Source organism: Meriones unguiculatus, chromosome 11 (assembly GCF_030254825.1).
Source record: "Meriones unguiculatus strain TT.TT164.6M chromosome 11, Bangor_MerUng_6.1, whole genome shotgun sequence".
Taxonomy (NCBI): domain Eukaryota; kingdom Metazoa; phylum Chordata; class Mammalia; order Rodentia; family Muridae; genus Meriones; species Meriones unguiculatus.
Window position 1 is genome coordinate 86,753,601 of NC_083359.1, and position 18,496 is coordinate 86,772,096.

At 48.1% G+C, this 18,496-nt stretch overlaps 1 protein-coding gene across 2 annotated transcripts in view; it reads left to right on the forward strand.

Moving 5' to 3' along the window:
- The first annotated feature begins 285 nt into the window (after positions 1-285).
- Positions 286-18,496, forward strand: part of Cd247 (CD247 molecule) — a 69,381-nt gene continuing 51,170 nt past the window's right edge. The window contains exon 1 of one of the 2 annotated variants that reach the window (XM_021659146.2): positions 286-484. In XM_021659146.2, coding sequence (XP_021514821.1) covers positions 427-484 — 58 coding nt within the window. In that variant the 5' untranslated portion in view covers positions 286-426. The remainder of the gene's footprint in view (positions 485-18,496) is intronic. The other variant, XM_060364615.1, reaches the window with a different exon arrangement.

The following is an 18,496-nucleotide window of genomic DNA, read 5'->3' on the forward strand; positions in this document are numbered from 1 at the left end:
CCACTCTCCTTAACGGCCGAGTGTTCTCAAGAACACAACTTGAAAATGCCTAGGGTCTGACCAGCCATCAGGAGTCAGATACAAATTAACCAAGAACTAGAAAAAAAAAAAAAAAAAAAAAAAAAAAAAAAGGAAAAGTACACAAAACTACAGTCAGGTAGAAGAAAAAGAAAAATTCAGACGGATATACATTCTTACACCCTAAACCCCCAAACCTCCAGAACTTCCTGCCTATGAGCGAGAGGGAGGGTGAGAGTGTGTCTTGGCGTTGCTGGCAGGTGCTGTCTCAAAGGCCCACCGTCCTCCACTTCCTGAGGTGGCAGCCACAGAGCAAAGCCGGCAGAGACTCCTTCGGCACCTCCCTGTCTCCCCATCCTCCCAGGCACAGCTGCCTCTGCCTCCCGGCACCAGCCCTGGGAGCAGAAGATGAAGTGGAAGGCGGCTGTTCTCGCCTGCATCCTTCAGGTGCAGTTCCCAGGAGCAGGTAAGGGTTCTGCTTCCCGAGGCTGGACACCCTTAGAGGCTCTTTGTGTGTGTGTGAGTGGCAGCAGAGAGGTGCGGAGGACCTGGTGTTTCTTTTAAAGCTTGTCTTCCAGCGTCAATGGGCATGGGGTTGGGTCCCACGCCGCCGGAGTCTGCTCCGTGACAGCCAAGCTGGGTTCCAGCTGTTTGGAAACACAATGGTAGATTGTCCAGTGACAAAGGAAGAAGAGAGAGTCAGTGGAGGGAAAAGGTGAGGAGAAACGAAGCAAAAGAGCAACGGAGGCTTGTAGGTGTGGACAGGGGAGGCCGCACAGGCGAGATCAGAAACAGCAGCTAGGCCTGGCTCGCTCTGTTCTGCCTTCCAGATATCACCTCTCCTTCCTCCCCTCTCAGGTTGGCCTTGCTGCTCAGCCCCATTCTTTCCATCTTTGCCAACAAAGGACATTGCCATGGTCAGTCGGAGAGGGTCATGGCCTGTGGCCCCGGAATAGCCTGAAACACCTTATAGGGATACAGCCAAGAGGACTCAAGGGAGAGGGGGGAGGGCGTGGAGGAAGCATCCATGTTTGCGGCCTTTTGCAAGGTGCTTTGCCACCTCCTGATCCAGAGCAGTTAAGTCTAAGCTCATCCTGTCAATGCCGTCCCCAGGCCACAGCCACCAGCTGCCCTGTGACACATGGGTCCCTGGCCCTCTATTTAAACCAAACAGCCAGAGACACACCTGGAAATGTCGGGAACAGGTGGAAAAGTATGTTAAAGTCACCATCTAGGATCATAGGCAACTCGGAAGACGGTGAGCGCCCGTGCTGGCCACAGCCCTCGGAAGCCTGGCTTTTGGCGTGCTGTAGCGTAGTTCAGACTCTGGGGGGGGGGGGAAGCAAGTAAGTGGAAGACAAGATGGACCACTCACAAGTTTGGTGTCCTAATGTGTTTACAAGAAACAGGACAATCTGTCTCTGAATCCAGAGAAACAAGCATGGTAGCTGTAAGGAGGGTCCTTCCTCCGATTTAAAACCCGCCTCGGGGTGGCAGTCTGTGGAGTGTCAAGGCTGGGAGGGCCGGAACCACCATCATCACGGTTGTTACCACCAGGAAACTGCGCGAAGCTGGGCTGCAGCTCGGGGGTTCTGAGGGCTCAGCAATCGGCTTTTCTGTGCGATCCTAGCACGTTTCTCAGAAAGGGCCCAGCGGGTGTGATGACTCACAGGGTACCGTGGGGTAGTAGTCCTGGGGGGAGCCTGCAGCAGCCCTTACTCATAGGGGCAGAACGTTTTCACAGCCCGAGAGGTTCACTGACTTCAAGGGACAGTTGTTGCAGGCAATAGCTCCCAACTCAGGGCTGTAGGCTCCCAAGAGGTGGAAGCAGGACACTGTCAAACCTCTCCTCACCACCTTTATCTGCTCCTCACTGGCCCATGTGGCAAGCTTTGAAGCTCAAGCGAAGGGAAGTTAGGGAGAGCAACAAAGGGTGTCTGGCTTGGCGATGGCTGCTCAGAGCAGTAAACAAACCCCACCTGGAGGGCAGGAGGCCTGTGGCCATTTCCACCTAAACCAAGGAGGCCTAGTAGATCTTTGCATTTCTTCGAGAAAGCCCCGACACTGGGTCTAAGCCAGGGTTGAACTAGTCAGTCCAGAGTCTAACAAGACCATCTCCAGGGCCCGAGGCAGGAAGAACTAAGATGGAGTGCTGGGTGGCAAGGAACATGTCTGCCTGCCAACCTCCAGCTTCTTGGTCCTTGCACCTGCCCATCGTGGCTGAGAACGAACTCTGGCCAGCACAGTCTTTGTCCACCCTCTAGGGAAGAAATGCACCCCTAGTGTGAAGCCTCAGGTCTGTGAGCAGCTCTGCTTCTAGGAAGGCAGCAGGCAGAGGCATGCCAACCATAGCAGTTCCTAGCAGCGAGTCCCTGAGCAAAATAGTGGCTCTCAGTGGTCCTGTTTTATTTCCTCTGAAGCAAAGATCCTAATGCCCTCCTTGCAGAGGCGTGAAGACGAGCAATGAATGTAACATCTCACACATAGAAATGTACATGTATATCTATCGTGTTACATATGTGCATCAATACATGTACATATCAATTATGATACACATGTGTGTCTAAACATGTACATACTCATGCTATACATGCACATATATGCACGCATACGCACACACAAAGGACAATCAGTAAAGACAAATTACACTAGTTACTAGAAAGAGAAGATGGAAACCTGAGATTCTTAACTTATAATCAGCAATGGGCCATCCTCTCCTGATAGCATGCAACTTGTCCTCCCTCCGAATTCTGGGCACAAACACAGCAGCACAGAAACCAGCAGTGGGCCCTGGGGCCAATGTGGATCAAAACTCCAGGTGTGTACGGGATGGACATTGCAACCACCATTTCAACATATTAAAAATGCTAACGAGGAAACGTGTCTTCAAAATGAAAACAAGTCTGAAAATGGGATTTAGGTAGAGGAGGGCGAATGCACAGCAAAACACATGACCACCCGGCTCTGTTGGCGTGGATGTGCAGCGACTAGAGATGTATCTACAAATAGCCTTAAACACCAAATCTTGGTGGAGGCTTCTGGCATCAGACTTGAGGGACTCAAGCGACGGCGTTGCTAAGTTCCCCGGATGGCTTGCTTTGTCCTCCAGCTCCGTTTCCAAGCCTGATGCTTCGGGTTCCTACTTCAGCCCTGCTCGGACTTGGTAGACCAGAGACTGCATTGCTTGCCATAGAACACCCGGCCTAACAGCCCTGAGGCTTATTAGCAGGCTCTGCTTGTTACACGGCTCTGTTCAGCTAGCATTATTTTTAGTTTTGCTTTTGTTCTTTAAGAAAATAAGGCGGACTGGCCTTGGTGGTGCCTGCCTTCGGCCACAGTGCTCGGGAGGCCTGTAAGGTCAAGGCCAGCCTGCTATACATATAGACACAGTGAGTTCCGAGTCAGCCTGAGCCATGTAGTGAGTTACTGCATAAAATAATAATAATAATAATATTTAATTTTCACTGAATATGCATCTTTTCTTTCAAAAGTCACCCAGCATGTGTCTTGTATTTCATTTAGAAGGTGGTTCTGGGCACCACAGAGAAATGTCTTAGACTCAGTTAACAGCCACACAATTTGAGAACACCCTGACCCCTTGTTTTCGTATCTATGGTCAGTTAACTGATTAAATGAATGACAGAAATAATCCAGAGTATTTTTTTGTTTTTTTCCTTTTCTTTTCTTTTATTTTTTGTTCTGCTTGAGAAAAAGCTCCTGCTTATTCACAACAAAATAACAGTAGCTGTAATCAACTGGAATAAATGTTCAATTATTCTGGTTGAAAAAAAATTAAAGCAGTCCTTTGACCCGTTGGCTGAAACACGTCATTTTGTGCTGTGCGTGGATAGTAACCACAGTCCCCGAGGAAAGAGATGCCCTCATTTGCTCTCAGACGCATCCCCAGTGCTCGGCACAGGAATTAGAGCCAATGCACGTGCGTGTTCTAGTAACTGTTGAATGAGCTAAAAGGTGACTGAGTAAAGGGAATCTAGGCATGTCCGCAAGATTAACTTTACTGGTTTGTTAAGCGGCCTAGCCTCTAGACAACTTAGCATTAAATGGTGAGTAGTTAAAAACAAAACAAAATTAAAAAAAAAAAAACAATAATTAAAGGGGCAAAGGTGAACAGAATGACTCAACGTGGGTTACAAATTTAGTTTAAGATTTTAAAAGGCAATTATTAAAGTGTTCTTGCTCAACCGTATGAAATTCTACTGTTAATTTTCAGTTGTTTTGCTTTGAGGACACTAGTAGAACCTTACACATGCTAGACAAACATTCTACCACTGAGCTGTATCCACAGCGCTCTTTTTTGTTTTGTTTTTTTGACAGGATCTTGACATATTTCCCAGTGTGCTAAGCTTGAACTCATGTTATAGTCCAGGTTGACCTTGAACTTACAGTGTTCCTATCTTGTCCTCTTGGCAGCTCGAATCACAGGTCTGTGCTGTCAGACCCAGCTACTTATTTTGGACCCAGAGAAAAGATAATGTCAAATGACTAAAGTAGCTTTATATCTTACAACTAAATAGAAATGCACTCTTTTCTTTTTCTGCTTTTTCTCTAATGCTGGGGGGAAATTTTATCATTGTTGGAGAGTGATGGTTAGTGAATTAATAGAGCAAGGAAAGTATTAGCTAGGAATAGAAGATTCTGTGGATGAGAGCATGAATCATAGTCCGGCGTGATGCTCATGTTTGGTCTTGGTGACCACTTTGCAGATACACAAAGCATACTTTTTCCACTATTTACTTATTGGTGGGCATTTGCGCTATTTCTAGGGCTTGTTGTTACAGATAATTTTCAGGAAAATATACGTGTTATTCAGGGCCGGGTGGGGGGGTTTCTGCAAATTCAAGACCGACAATTAAAAGAACAGGCCAAAACAAAACAAGCATTTCACAGGAAACTCGAGGCTCCTGTTGAGAATAATCCTGTTGGGGAAAGAATAGGACTCTCTCCATGACCATCTCACAGATGGTTGTGGCCTTCTGGAGCGTGCCGTGTGGTGAAAGGGAGAGGAAACTGCCGGAAGAAAGATCTGGATGGAAGTCAGGGCTCCTCCATGGCCTCTGTCGGTCGGCTAGTGGCCTACCTCAGCCCATTCTTTTCTAAGATGGCGCTGATGGTGCTCTCCACACAAAGGGCCTTCAGGAGTGGAGCTGATGTCTGGGAGGGTCCAAGCTCAGGGTGCTTGGGAAGCGACGGTTATTACCACGTGTGCCTCAGTTTCCCAGTCTTCAGAACAGAATATCATTTTCCCAGCGTAGCAGAGCAGAAGCACAGCTCGCGCAGGCTTTCTTCTTCTTCTTCTCCTCCTCACTAAACTGCAGCGTAAACTCCGGCCGAGCTGTCTCTCTGAGCCTTACCTTTCTCACGTGTGCAATAAAGAGGGATGAGAAAGCTGCATTTTCCCGTTGGCTAGTGTCGACGCTCAGAATCTGAAAAGTCACTCCAAATGCTCCTTCTGGCTGGGACTCCCACCCTTATATTGTTTTAAACCTGCTGAGAAGGGCTTCCACTTTGCCAACCTTTTCTGGCACGTCCCTGTGCTCGCATATCGGTCGCAGATTTACTGAGGGCCGTGCAGGACGTGGTTGGTGAGAAAGCAAATTGATGCTTGGAGTAACCGGATCACAGCGGCGGACAAGCGAGGCTCCCGTGGTCCCTTTTGCTTGCCTGTTGGCTGTGCGCCCAGAGTTTCAGACTCAGCGAGGGGGGAAGTAAACAGAAAGCACTAGAGTAAGGACGTTCGGGTCCAAAGTCCATCTGGACCGCTGTTTTCTCGCGTGCCGCTCTTTGTGTTTGCAGAGAGTACTTTGTGTGGCTGCTCTGCTTGGCCGTCCTGTGGCCCGTAGCTGGGAAAGCGGTAGGATTTTCTTTTTTACAAATGAAGAAAATGAGGCGGGGGTGGTGGGGAATGCTGGCACCCGGAGATAGAGACAGGAGGCCCGGGAGTTCAAGCTCATCCTTGGTCATTCAGAGGGTTTAAGATGGCACCGGTTACCCGAGGCGTGTCCCAAATAAAAATAAATATAAAATTGCAGAGACAGCTGCTCTCAAAGATTTGACGGCTTGCTCCAGAGAAGAACTGGGCCTCACACATGAGCTGTTGTGTATTCTCCGTGGCCACTCTTCCCGACTGTTGCTCATTGATTGGCATTATCATACACCTGAAGGCTGAATTCTGAAGCCGACTCTGAAAGAACTCCCCTTAGGAAGGGCTTAATTCTGTTTTCTTCTCACTTTTTGAAGTAAAAAAAAAATCATTTCGACACTGAGTATCTTTGTTTGGTATACAGTTTTCTGCTGAGTAGGAAATATGGGCTTGTCAAGAATGGAACTCTGCTCATTTCTGACATGTTATTATAGATCTGAACTCACATTTTCCCCAAACCCGGTAAACCTACATTTTCCATTTCAGTCTTAACAAATGTAACTATTTGGGGAGTTTTCCTTGAGAGTGATAGACTTCAGTTTGTAGTTCATTCCTCTGTGTGCCCTCTCCCTCATACTACCTTATGCATGGAAAATAAATAAAAATACAAATTAAATCATATTTGAGGAGTATTGAACCCCCAAAGAATTGACTAAATTAATATGTTAGGAATATATTTTGACCAAGTGAAAAGTTTTAAGGGGTATTCGGTTCTCTCAAGGAATAGTACAATGTTATATACATAGACTCTAAAGTGAATTTTTAAAAACCATTTTTATTTTATGTGCATTGGTGTTTTGCCTGCATGTATGTCTGTGTGAGGGTGTCAGATCTTATAGTTACAGAGAGTTGTGAGCAGCCATGTGGGTGCCAGGAATTGAACTCAGGACCTCTGGAAGAGCAGTCAGTGCCCTAAAGTGAAAATTTCAAAACCAAATCCTCAAAGAGTGGCAGAATCGTCGTTGAGGGACGTCTGTCTTCAGTCAGTTTGCAATTACTTGTTTTTGCTTTCCGCACCGGGCCTTGTATCTGCCTAGGCTCTGTTCAGGGAGGGCAAGGCCCTGTGCTGCTGACGGGGCGAAGCACGGCATGCTCAGGAGGCTGGTGCTCAGAGCAAAAAAGGAGGGAGCACTGCGGAGCCAGACACACAGATATCTGTGTCTCCCACAGTGACCCCTTCAGCAGGGCATTCGCTCATGCAGCAGGCTGCGGCTCTGTGGATACTGTTGCCTTAGCCAGTCTGTGGGGATGGGAAGATGGCTCAAGACATACACTAACACCGACACCACGGTTCAACAGTGCCCACTGCTCTCTTGCTGTAGACGCTGGGGGGCCAGCCATGCATGCCTATGCAATTACCCAGCATGCAAAACGGTACCAGCCCCGAGATTCTCCATGACTGACAGCCCTCAGCCAGACCCCCTCTTCCTAGACTGAAAAGTGATGCTGGGAGAATCTGAGAGAAGAGGGGCCACAGGGGAGAGAGAGGAAGAGCCAGTCTGGGGAAGGGGAGTGGAGGTCGCATCCCATCGCTTCGGGGGAAGGATGGAGAATGGGAACAGCTTGCTTCCGGGAGAAGGCCACTGAGCCGGGCGGACCAGTTATGGGGTAACCTGAGCTTAAGTGCCAGGGCTGCTGGTGAATGTGCTGGTCAGGGCATTTACCCTTGGTTCTGATGGGTGCAGCTGGCTAGCCCCAGTGTCCACACACAGATGATAAACATATCTTTACTCAGCATGCTTTGTGGGTAGAATCTGAAGGAACAGCACCCTGATAGGGGCAGGTCCTAAGGTGATTGCGAGTGTGTGTGAGAGCATGTATGCGTATTTGTGTGTGTTCTGGTGTGGGTATATGAAGGTATGCTTGTGTTAGTTGTGTCTTCCATGTCTATACTCACTTGTGTGCTGATAGACATGTACTGGTATCTACAGGCATGTGTGTATGCGCATATCAACATGTGGCCTCGTGTGTACTTGCATGCATGACATGCGTCTTTAAGAGAGTTGTTCTGGCCCTACTCCCCTGAAACACCCTGTTCCCAAAAGGAGCCTGGCATTTCCTTCTTGGAGCCTCTTTCTGCCTGGTTTCCAAGATTTAAGATGCTAATTCTGCCTTACTCTCACCCGTGGAAACCCTGCCCACCCCTAACGCTAAACTCAGATGACCTCTCAGACCCGTAACTGCCATAAAGTACCTGCACTCAAATGGCAAAATAAGGTGGAAAGTTGTTCTTCTCAGAACTTAAGTTAAAAAAAACCCAACAACACAAATATTTCCCTATTGTGAGTTTTCTCAGTGTTCGGGTCTAGCACACAGATAGTTTCAGAAACACATAATAATCATCAGAAAGTGTCCCCAGTTCCCCACATTCTCACAAATTCCTTCCCCAGTAGTCACCGTGTGTGCTTGGGGGACAATAAACACACAAAAATAGTCAACACACACTTGGTGCTTTTTCTCTCGCAAGCAACCCACAACAGGTAGCCCCTGGTGAACGACTTTGGCCATCAAGGTAGTTGGTCAAACTAGTTTATTTTTAGTATCTGATTATCTGAGTGATCTGGCTGACTAATTCCTATCATTGATTAGTAGCAATTAAACCCTCGGCAAGCGTCTGTCCTGCGGCTTCAACCGGCAGTCTACAGATGATTGGCACAACCAGCCCACTGAGCAGATCCGTTTCTTAGAGATGGACATTCATGACGCCGGAAAAGATATTCTCCGGTTTAAAAAAAGAGTCTGAATGTGGCTTCCGACACAGCGCTTTATGGTCTGGCCTAATTTCCATCATTTTTGTCAACCTGTGCTAATTTCCACGCTGAGTTCAGTAGCAAAGAAAGCATGTACAGATTGGATGCCACCCAGGACTGTTTCGAGTTAGACTGGAGAGCTTCAGAAATTCCTCCTTTGATTTCTCGGAGCAGAGAGAAATCTTTGTCTTTTCTCCCACTTAACTATCAGCGCTTCAAAGCCCAGACCCAGATAAAATACACAAATGCTTTCTAGACAAAATGAATCTTGCCCGTTTTCTTTGGGCTTCGATGGGAACAATAAAGATCGAACTACAAAAGGTTGGCAAAGAGGATTATTCTTTTTCTTTCTATTAAGCATAGAGGCTTCAAAAGAACAGTCCAGAAAGTCACATAATTGTATCCACCACTGTTCACCCATCCATCTCCCTGCTGACCTGTCCTGTGAAATACCCTTGAAAATCTTGGCCAGCTCTCACCTGCCCATTGCAAATACTGCTTTGTTAAATGTTAGAGTCTGTAAATCCATGAGAAAGACCCGATAAAACAAACTGTATTTCAATGGCCACCTCATCAGGGAATAGCTCTTTGGGCTGGGGTTACTTCTAATTTTCAGAGCTTTGCAGTCTCTGTGTTGGGAGGGAGCTCCTTGAACACTTGAAAATGAGCTGTGAATAAAGTCTACAAATGTTCGCTATCCAAAGGGGCCAAGATGGGCACCGGAGGAAGACGTAGGAAACAGGTTTTTGATCTTTATGGCAATTTCTTGCTTGTATTGGCTTGGGAAAACACATCATTCATCTCTTTAAATACAAAGTTTTAGACCAGAAGATGGTCTAATTGCTGGCTTCCCTTTCATCCAGAACTTTCTCAGAAAACTCGTATCACCTTGAAGAGCACAAAATGGCTCCTTGACACCAAGAGACACAGGGATGATTAGACCACTTAGAGATTTTTAAGTTCGGAATTGAATGTGTTTCTAGCAGTGGTTGAGGCTGGGATTGTTTCAGTTTTAAAAAAGCAGAATAATAGCCTCTCAACTGGCCAAGCAGCTAAAGTTCAGTGCAGAATGACCATGAAAGAGAATGCTAAGTTGCTGGCTCAGAAAGAACGTCTGCTTTGCTTGGTTTGGGAGGCTGGCCCCAAACAGTCTCTTCAAACCCGTGGCTGGGGTGATGGCTTAGTGGGTAGAGTGCTTGCTGTGCAAAAGAGAGGACCAGGTCTCAGGTCCCAGCACCCGTGTAGAAACAGAGGGTGGTGTGAACTAGTAACTCCAGCTCAGGAGGACAGAGGCACCGGTTCCACAGGCTCACGGCCAGCAAGCCATTTTAGCTGTAAGAGTCAGATCTAGGCTCAGTGAGCTCCTGTTTCAAAAAGTAAGATGGAGGAAGTATTGAGCAAAACACCCTGACATCAGCCTTGGGCTCCACAGAGCACGCTTGCACACATGCAGACACCACACGCACACACACACACAAGAATATGTGTTCTGCCTGTGCAGATGTTCAATAGAAGTCCAATAGATGGACACATGACCCAAGTATGTTATGTTGTAAACATGCTTAAGTTTAGACAATGATGGTAGTTGAGTTAGGCTGAAAAGTCAGGGGAATATCTACCCAGTAACAGGAAGTTTCACTCACTGGGTGGGTCCTTTGGAAAGCTTTATGCAGGAGACTATCCTAATCAGTGCATTTCGACCTGTGGGTCATAACCTTTTGGAGGGGGCCAAATGAGCCTTCCAGGGGTCACATACCAGCTATCCTGCATATTGGATATTTACATCACAATTCGTAACAATAGCAAAATTACAGTTATGAAAGAGCAATGAAAGTTATTTTATGGTTGGGTGGTGGTCACCACAACATAAAGAACTGTATTAAAGGGTTGCAGCATTAGGAAGGCTGAGAACCGCTGCTCTAAATACTGAATATACTTAGGAGAATGTCATTTAAGGAAAAGCTATAGCAAATTCTTGAGTGCTATGAGGACTAACTTTCTAATTTAGTTATTTCCGTGAATGACCACTTTCATTAATTGGATTTTCTCTGAACCAACAGGTATACTACACTTAAATGTATTATTATTTGTGTGTGTGTGCGTTGCATGCATTTCTGCCATGGTATGTCAGAGGATAACCCAAGGGAGTTGTTCCTCTTTTTCTCTATCATATGGGTCCTTGGGTCCAGCTTAGGTCCATGGGCTTGGCAGCCAGTACCTTTACTGGCTGAGCTGTTTTGGGAAATGAAGAACCCCCGAACTCCTGGTCTACTGTTTACCATGAGTTGTGCCCCCCGAAGAAGGAGAGTTTAAACATTACCTTAAAGGGGTTCTGTGAAGCCTGTTATCCCTAAGATGCCCCATCTCCACCCTGGCACCTTCTAATGGAGGAGACACACAGTGCCAACAAATCAGTGCCGTTGCTGAATCTTTTCTGAGTCTATTTAGAGCCACTGTGATGAGAAGGGCTGTGGCCTGCTGGACGTAGGGCCTCACAGCCAAACACAACTCCCTGCTAGGCCAAGCCGGTTGGAAAAAAAAGACTGAAGCCAAATGGAGAAGAACAAGTAATCTTTCTTTTGGTGAAGCCCCTGCTTTAAAGATACACTTCCTTGAGGCTGGAGAGACAGCTCAGGGGTTAAGAGCACTGATTGCTCTCCCAGAGGACCCAGGTTCAGTTCCCAGCTCCCACAGGGCAGCTCACAATCACTGGTAACTGCAGGTTCAGGGAATCTGACACTTTCTTCGGACCTGCCTCTGAGGGCAGCAGGCACACAAGCAGTGCACACAGACACATGCACACAAACATTCATGCACATAAAATAAATACACACGCTTCGTGGACCGGACGTGGGGCCTAGCTGGTGGAGTGCTCGCCTAGCATGGGTAAAGCTCTCGGCTGAGTCCTCAGACTGCACTGGAGGTGGCGCATACTTCTAATCCCAGGTAGAGGCAGGAAAACCAGAAATCCAAGCTGAGCCCCCACCATATAGCAAGCTTGAGGCCAGCCCGAGCCACATGAGAAACAGACATGGGAGGAGGGGCGTTCAAAACAAATAAGAAAAAGGATAGCAAAGCCAGCCTGGACTACAGGAGACCCTGTCTCAAAAACTAAGCACGAAACAACAACAATCAAAAACACTTGTTCCAGACACAGAGGCAGGTGCCTTTAATCCCAGCACTTAGGAGGCAGAGACAGGTGAATCTCCGTGAGTTTGAGACCAGCCTGGTGTACATAATGAGTTTCGAGACAGGGCTACATAGTGAGACCCTGTCTCTGAAAACACAACAATAATAAAACCCACTCATCAGAAAGAAATAAAATGCAGAGCACATCCGTTTTGCACCTTTGAGCAAGTAGTACTTAGTGTCAAAGGCTATGTGGTACATCCCAGCTTGGTGAAGAGGGGGTGGTTTTTTTTGTTTTTTAGTTTTTTGGTTTTTTTTTTTTTTTTTTTTTTGTATTGTTTACAGGCTTCAGGGCAATGGATGCGGTAGGACTGTTAATGGTGCCCCCATTTTTCAGTAAGGCCCTGAGGAGCAGCAGGTATCACCAGGGGCAGCTTGTTCTCACTAAAACCTTCATGATCTTGGTGGAGGACACATATGCAGTGCCGTGGCGGCCCAGAAGTAGGGACTGCTCTGTCTGACATCCGTCTGTCTGACATGAGCCATGGACATTGAGAGAGGAACTGGTTTTGTGTGCTGCTTGGAGAAAGGAGTGCAAACAAACAGGTCTGGTGAAAGAGATGGGAGACTCCACCCTCAGAAACCCAGACAACCAACAGTGGTGCTTGGCAGCCCCTCCCACCTGCAGGCTGGCTCTCATGGCCATGGGTACCCAGCGTAGAGGCCACTGCTCCTCTAGGTGGGGTCTTGACATACCTCTGTGGCCTACTCCCAGCACTGTGTGCCGTCTCCTGCTCAGATCAGCATCTTTCTTGTCCCACAGAGCTGTGTGTCCCAAGACTCCTGGAGAATGCCCTCACTGCGACCTATACCACGGGCGTGCAGTTCCTCAAATGATATTCTCAAGATAAAGAGGCGGCTGTCCTCTGACAGGCGGCTTCCACTCATCTGGGAAGCACTAGTTTAACCAGCTGTAGTTAATCTACAAGGCTGAACCGAAAATCCGGGCCGCTGGGTTGTGAAGCTGTGAGGGATTCCTTCCGTACTGTTCCCTAGAGTTTCCCACCATGGTGGACTTGCAGGTCCAGCTTTAGCTATTTCCCTGTAGCGATTTCCTGCCTGTCTCCTCACCACTGGCTCATTTAACACAGTGCCACAAACAGGGTCAATTTTAAAGAAAAGAGGTGGTTTTTTTTGGGGGGGGGCTGTTGGTTCTGAGAGCCTATATGTGGTATTGACTTTCTTCCTGTAAGAATGGTGGCCTGTACCCACCCATCTCAGCCTAATCAGCAAGCTGCAAACCAGAGAGAGAGCCCGTCTTAACTACAAAAATATTTAAAGCCAGGGACATGATGGTACACACTTTTAATCCCAGCACTGGAGAGGCAGAGGCAGGCAGATCTCTGAGTTTGAGGCCAATCTGGTCTATAGAGCAAGTTTCAGGACAGCTAGGGCTACACAGAGAAACCCCATCTTTAAAAAAAAAAAAAGCAAAAAGTAATTAAAAACAAATCAAGATGGATTAGAATACGGCCCACAGAATCAGCTAAGCAGGGCTCATAGGGGCCCACAGAGACGGAAGCAGCCATTGCAGCACCTGTCCGTGCTAAGTCTTTTGCAGGGATGTGATGGCTGTGTGGTTAGGTGTTCTCCTGGGACCTCTAACAGAGGGGGTGAGGAGTGTCCCTGACTCTTTTGCCTGCTCCTGGGATCCTTTTCCCTACCGGGTTGCTTTGTCCAGCCTTGACCTGAAGGTTTGTGCCCAGTCTTAGTATAACTTGTTATCTCCTGTTCAGTTGCTACCCCTGGGAGGCTTGCTCTTCTCTGAAAGGAAGCAGGGGAGGAGTGGATCTGGGGGAGAACAAGGGGAGGGTGTGTGTGGGGGACTGGGAGGAGTAAAGGGAGGGGAAACTGCGATTGGGATGTAATATATGAGAGATGAAGAAGGAAAGAAGGAAAGAAGGAAAGAAAGAAAGAAAGAAAGAAAGAAAGAAAGAAAGAAAGAAAGAAAGAAAGAAAGAAAGAAAAGAAAGGAAAGCACTCAAAAAACAACAAAACTCAAGACTGATACCAAGTTTAACCTCTGGCCTCCACACCTGTCTATTAAACACATGCACATAAGCATGCATACATATGTTCACCCGCACAAAGCTGCCTACACATGTGCACACGTGACCCAAAACGTTTTCCACATAGTTTCCCGAGGGGACAAACTGTGTTCAAACAGTAGCAGCTAGTGTATCTGTTTCTGTAGCCACTCTACAGCAATGCGCTGTGAAGTAGCGGCTTGAAACGCTGAGGTTCAAACGGGCGGATCGCTCAGCTGGTCAAGTCAGTGTGGGCACCTGCAGTGTGGGCTCGTAAAAATGCCAGGTGTGAGGGTGTGTGGGAGCTTCCCCAGTGCTGAGACAGAGGGCACCGGCACATCCCTGGGGCCACCAGCTGGTCACCCTAGCCCACTTTGTGAGTTCCAGGCCGGTGAGAGATGCTGTCTCAAAAAAGTAGATAGTGTCTAGGGACGGTAGCCAAGGCTGTCCTCTGGCTTCCGCATACATGCAAGCACATATATGTGCTCCCACACCCACAGAGAGAGACAGAGAGACAGAGAGAGACAGAGAGAGAGAGAGGATAAACAAACAAAAATCCAAGAAACGTTCTCTTCTACAGTTCTACACTTCTGGAATCTAGAAATCCAAACAAACTCAAGCTGTCGGCGGGTCTGTATCTTCCAAGGGCTGTGAGGGACAGTCTGCCCACACTCCTCCCCCAGCTCCTGAAAGTCTGCTGGGCGTTGGCATATCTTGGTTTGCCGATGCCTTTCAGTTGTCATCTTTATGAGGTGTCCCTCCCTGCCTGTATCTCTGTGTCCAAGCATCTCCATTTGATGAGGACACCTGCATGATTGGGTTAAGGCTCATCTGAACGACCTCCACGCACACCACAGGTGTTAACGGGGTGGCCCTCTGACGTATTTTGGTGGACACAGTTCAGTCCGTAACATCTACCACTGCTTCCTGGGACCACCGTCCAACGGGCTCCAGTCTTTGCCTTGAGTTCAGTCAGGGATGTTACCTTGGGAGACTCGGAGGTATCATGAGGCTTTGCTAGCACCGTGTAACAAGAGTCACAGAAATCCTGATCTGAGTCAACATTTTAACGTCTCATCTAAATGCAGGCGTATCTTCTCAGGCTCTCTGAGGTCCTCAGGCAAGGCTTCCTGTAGGGTGGCCCAGTCTCTACCACTGGGCAGCAATCGGGGAAGGACATTTGAAGCCTGGTGGGGCCTTTCAACCCGTGCTGCCATGACTGACACAGCTGCGGAGCACAGCCTCCGGAAGATGGAAGATGCGTGTCAGAGAGGTGGTGCCTTCTCTCTCGGAAGCACCGGGGTTGCCCTTTAGAAAAACATCACCGGTACATTCTGCAGTCTCAGAATGAGTCTGCCAGTAATTCAAAAAGTGGGGCCCGATCTGGACTTTATATACAGGTCTACCCATTTCGAAGCCCCCCTTTCCCGTTCCAACTCTGCCATCTTGGACCCATGGAGCAGCGGGTTGGGAGAGGGACCCTGAGATGAGAGGCCGGCATGCAGCTGGGACTTGAGTCTTCTGACTTGTTCTGGGCTGGGGAAGCGAAGAGCTGGTTTCCAGGTCACAGCTGCCAGGCAGGCCCCACCTGTGGGGTGGGTAGCCCCAGCTCAGTCGTGTGTGAAGTCGTGTGTGCTTCAAACACGTTCTCTTGGAGAAGATAAACTAGGGATCAGCTGGTTATCCCTTTAGCTCTCTGCCACCAGCGAACATCTGAGAGACTGGGTTAGCGTACCTGTGAGAGGGCCCTGTGTGAACAAAGTGTCCTCTCCTGCGGGACTTGGTGAGAGAGCCTGACTGAACAGCAAGATTGCTTTGACTCTACTACATGCTCATACCCCTTCCTGCTGCAAGGGCAGGCCGCATGCATCTGCCATTTGCGCTGCTCAGCCCATGGCTCAGAGCCTAGGTTGTGGAACCAAACGGCACTGCTGTCAATACTTCTTAGCCGTGTGTCCTTGGGGTGGATAAAAGCTCTGGAGCTCCGGAGTTCCTTGCCTGCTGACAGCTGTGTGCTGTCTACTCAAAGGGCAAACTTGACAATGCATGAAAAATGTTGGGTTTGGTGGCCAGCACAGGCGTTGAATACAGCCCGGCTCATTAGGGAGAGTCATACTGTGCTACCACTGGGGGCTGACTCATTTCATCAAGTAACTATGGTGTCCCTCGTTAACTTTCCAGGTAGTTGCATTTTGCTTGTCCAACAGAAAGACTTACGAACCAGGACCCTGATGCTTTATTGCTCCCTGTTCTCTATACGCCTAAAGTCAATATTTGGATGTCCTCTAGTGGCAACGTAGCGCTTGGGCCAAAGAAGCAGGCACTAAATCTTGTAGGACTGATGGTCCATATGAGCTTTTCCCCAATTACTCAACCCTGTTGCTGTAGCGCAAAAGCAACCACACACATATGCAAACAAATGACCGGGAGCTATGCCAATAAAACTTTATTGCAAACACAAGCGGCTGCCTGCGCCCTCTGGCCTGTGAGCCATTCTTTTCACGTTCCTGGTCAAGAATAGTGGGGACAGAAGACAAATGCCAGCATCCCTGTCTGCCTCCACCCCTCGGTTTCCCGTCTCTGTTTAGGAGGCATTCCCGCTGCTGAGCAACAGCCTACCTCTGCGTGTTCCAATCACACAGCACTGCGCATGGGTGGTTTGGCTCCTCGAGCAGGTAGCGCAAAGGCCCAAGCTCAAAGTCAAGGTGACAGACGTTTGTTAAGGGAGCGTCCCCTAGGCAGATCGCTGCCTGGCTAAAGTGAAATGGAAAATCAAATGTGATTCCGCCGGCCCCGGTGATGAAAGCTTTTGTTATTGTTCTCAGACTTGCTGCGTTCGTGGAGAGCTTAGTCACAGGAGTTTCTATTCTCAGGAACTCACAGCACCTCACAGCACACAGCTCACTTGGCCCCAACTGGGGGGGGGGGCGATTATGAGAAACCACGTGTGCTACGGTAGCTGTCCATCCTCAGACAAAGCTTCATAAACAGCACAAGTGTGCGCTACAGGCCGCCTCTCTAATTCATACCAGAAACCCTGCTGTAACCGAAGGATGGGATATTTTATTTCAATTCTTCGTGTAATCTTTGATTGTGTTGAGAGTAAAAATCCAGCATACCTGTCAAGGAAAGATAAACAAAACAAACTGGAATTAAAAAGCAGATTGAGTTTGGGTAGAAATTGCAAGATACCAGAGCACTAGTTAATCCCTGTTTTCCCCCTTGGAAACCGGGAAGTTATAGGTGGGCCTGTCTCGTCATCCTAAAGCATGCTCGCCTTAATGGGGTGTAGTGTCCTCTTGGAAGCAAGCACCTCCTTTGGGTTGTGATTAAAGGAAATCGAGTTCAGTGATTCTCTTTCATGATACAGAGAATATTCCTCCAGCTTAGCGTAAGAAACAGATTCTCACCCCCGACAGGACCTTCATATACAAAGGGGTTATGGGAGGAAACCAAATAAAGACACCCACCAACTTGCTTCGTGGAGGGGACCCCTGTGTGTGTGAGTACTATCAGGTGACCACTTAGGACACATACGAGTTGTGTCGGGCACTGTTCTGTGACATTCTCCGTGAACAATTGGCAGTGGGCGGGGCGTGGGGTGGGCTAGCCAGCTTTCACTAACGGAGGGACAAGATTAGCGAAGGTGAGCCACCCGAGAGCAGAAAGCGGCAATGAGCAGAGTCGGAATCTGACTTCCAAACTCTTCACACAGCACAGTTGCTTGGGGCCCGTTTGGGAGTCTGTCTCTGGCCTGGAGAAAAGGGGTGTGACAAGCTTTATAAGAAACTAAACCTTACACCTTATCGTCCAGAATTACATACGCCCCCTCTTTCGTTTTCTGTTCGTTTTCCTCTTAGAGGTTACATTTTCCAGCCCTGGTTTTAACTCTCCTCCCCCCAAAAATTACATAAATTCCACAGGCCACTTTTGAATAAGGCAAGCTGGAAAAACTATGTAAGGCCCACTGCCTAACAGGATGTGGACACTTTAGCCATGGCTAAGTCTGAACAACGTAGCCCTGGTTATTTCTGAGGATAAGATTCACTTTTATATTTGGTCCATCTCTGACTGAATCAAGACCTGCTCAATTGAATGCTCCGAGCAGGGTACCTCAACCTTAGCTCTCTTGGTATCTTGACCTAAATAAGCTTTTGTCGAGGCTGGTCCTAAGTGCTGTCGGATGTTTATCCGCACCCCTGACCTTCACTCGTTAGAAGCCCAGTAGCACTTCCAAGTTGTGACAAGCTTAAGTGCCTTTAGATGTTCAGAATGTCCCCTGGGGGCGGAGAGCCGGTGACATGGAATTGTGACTTGTGTTCAGTTGCTCAGTGATGATTAGCCCGTCATATGTGACTCTCACTGCATTTGGTCGTCAAATGCACCAAGAGGCTGCAAATAATCCGGTACTAAGCATTTTCCCAGCATGCATTTGAAATGATGGTTTTGGAGGTGCCGCATGCCATGTGGGCACTGATTTTTGAAGCGGTTTCATCAAGGACAGCCATGAATCAACGCCAGGCAACCACTTGACTTGAGGTGCCCCCCGGCTGGCAATTTCTTCTGTCTTT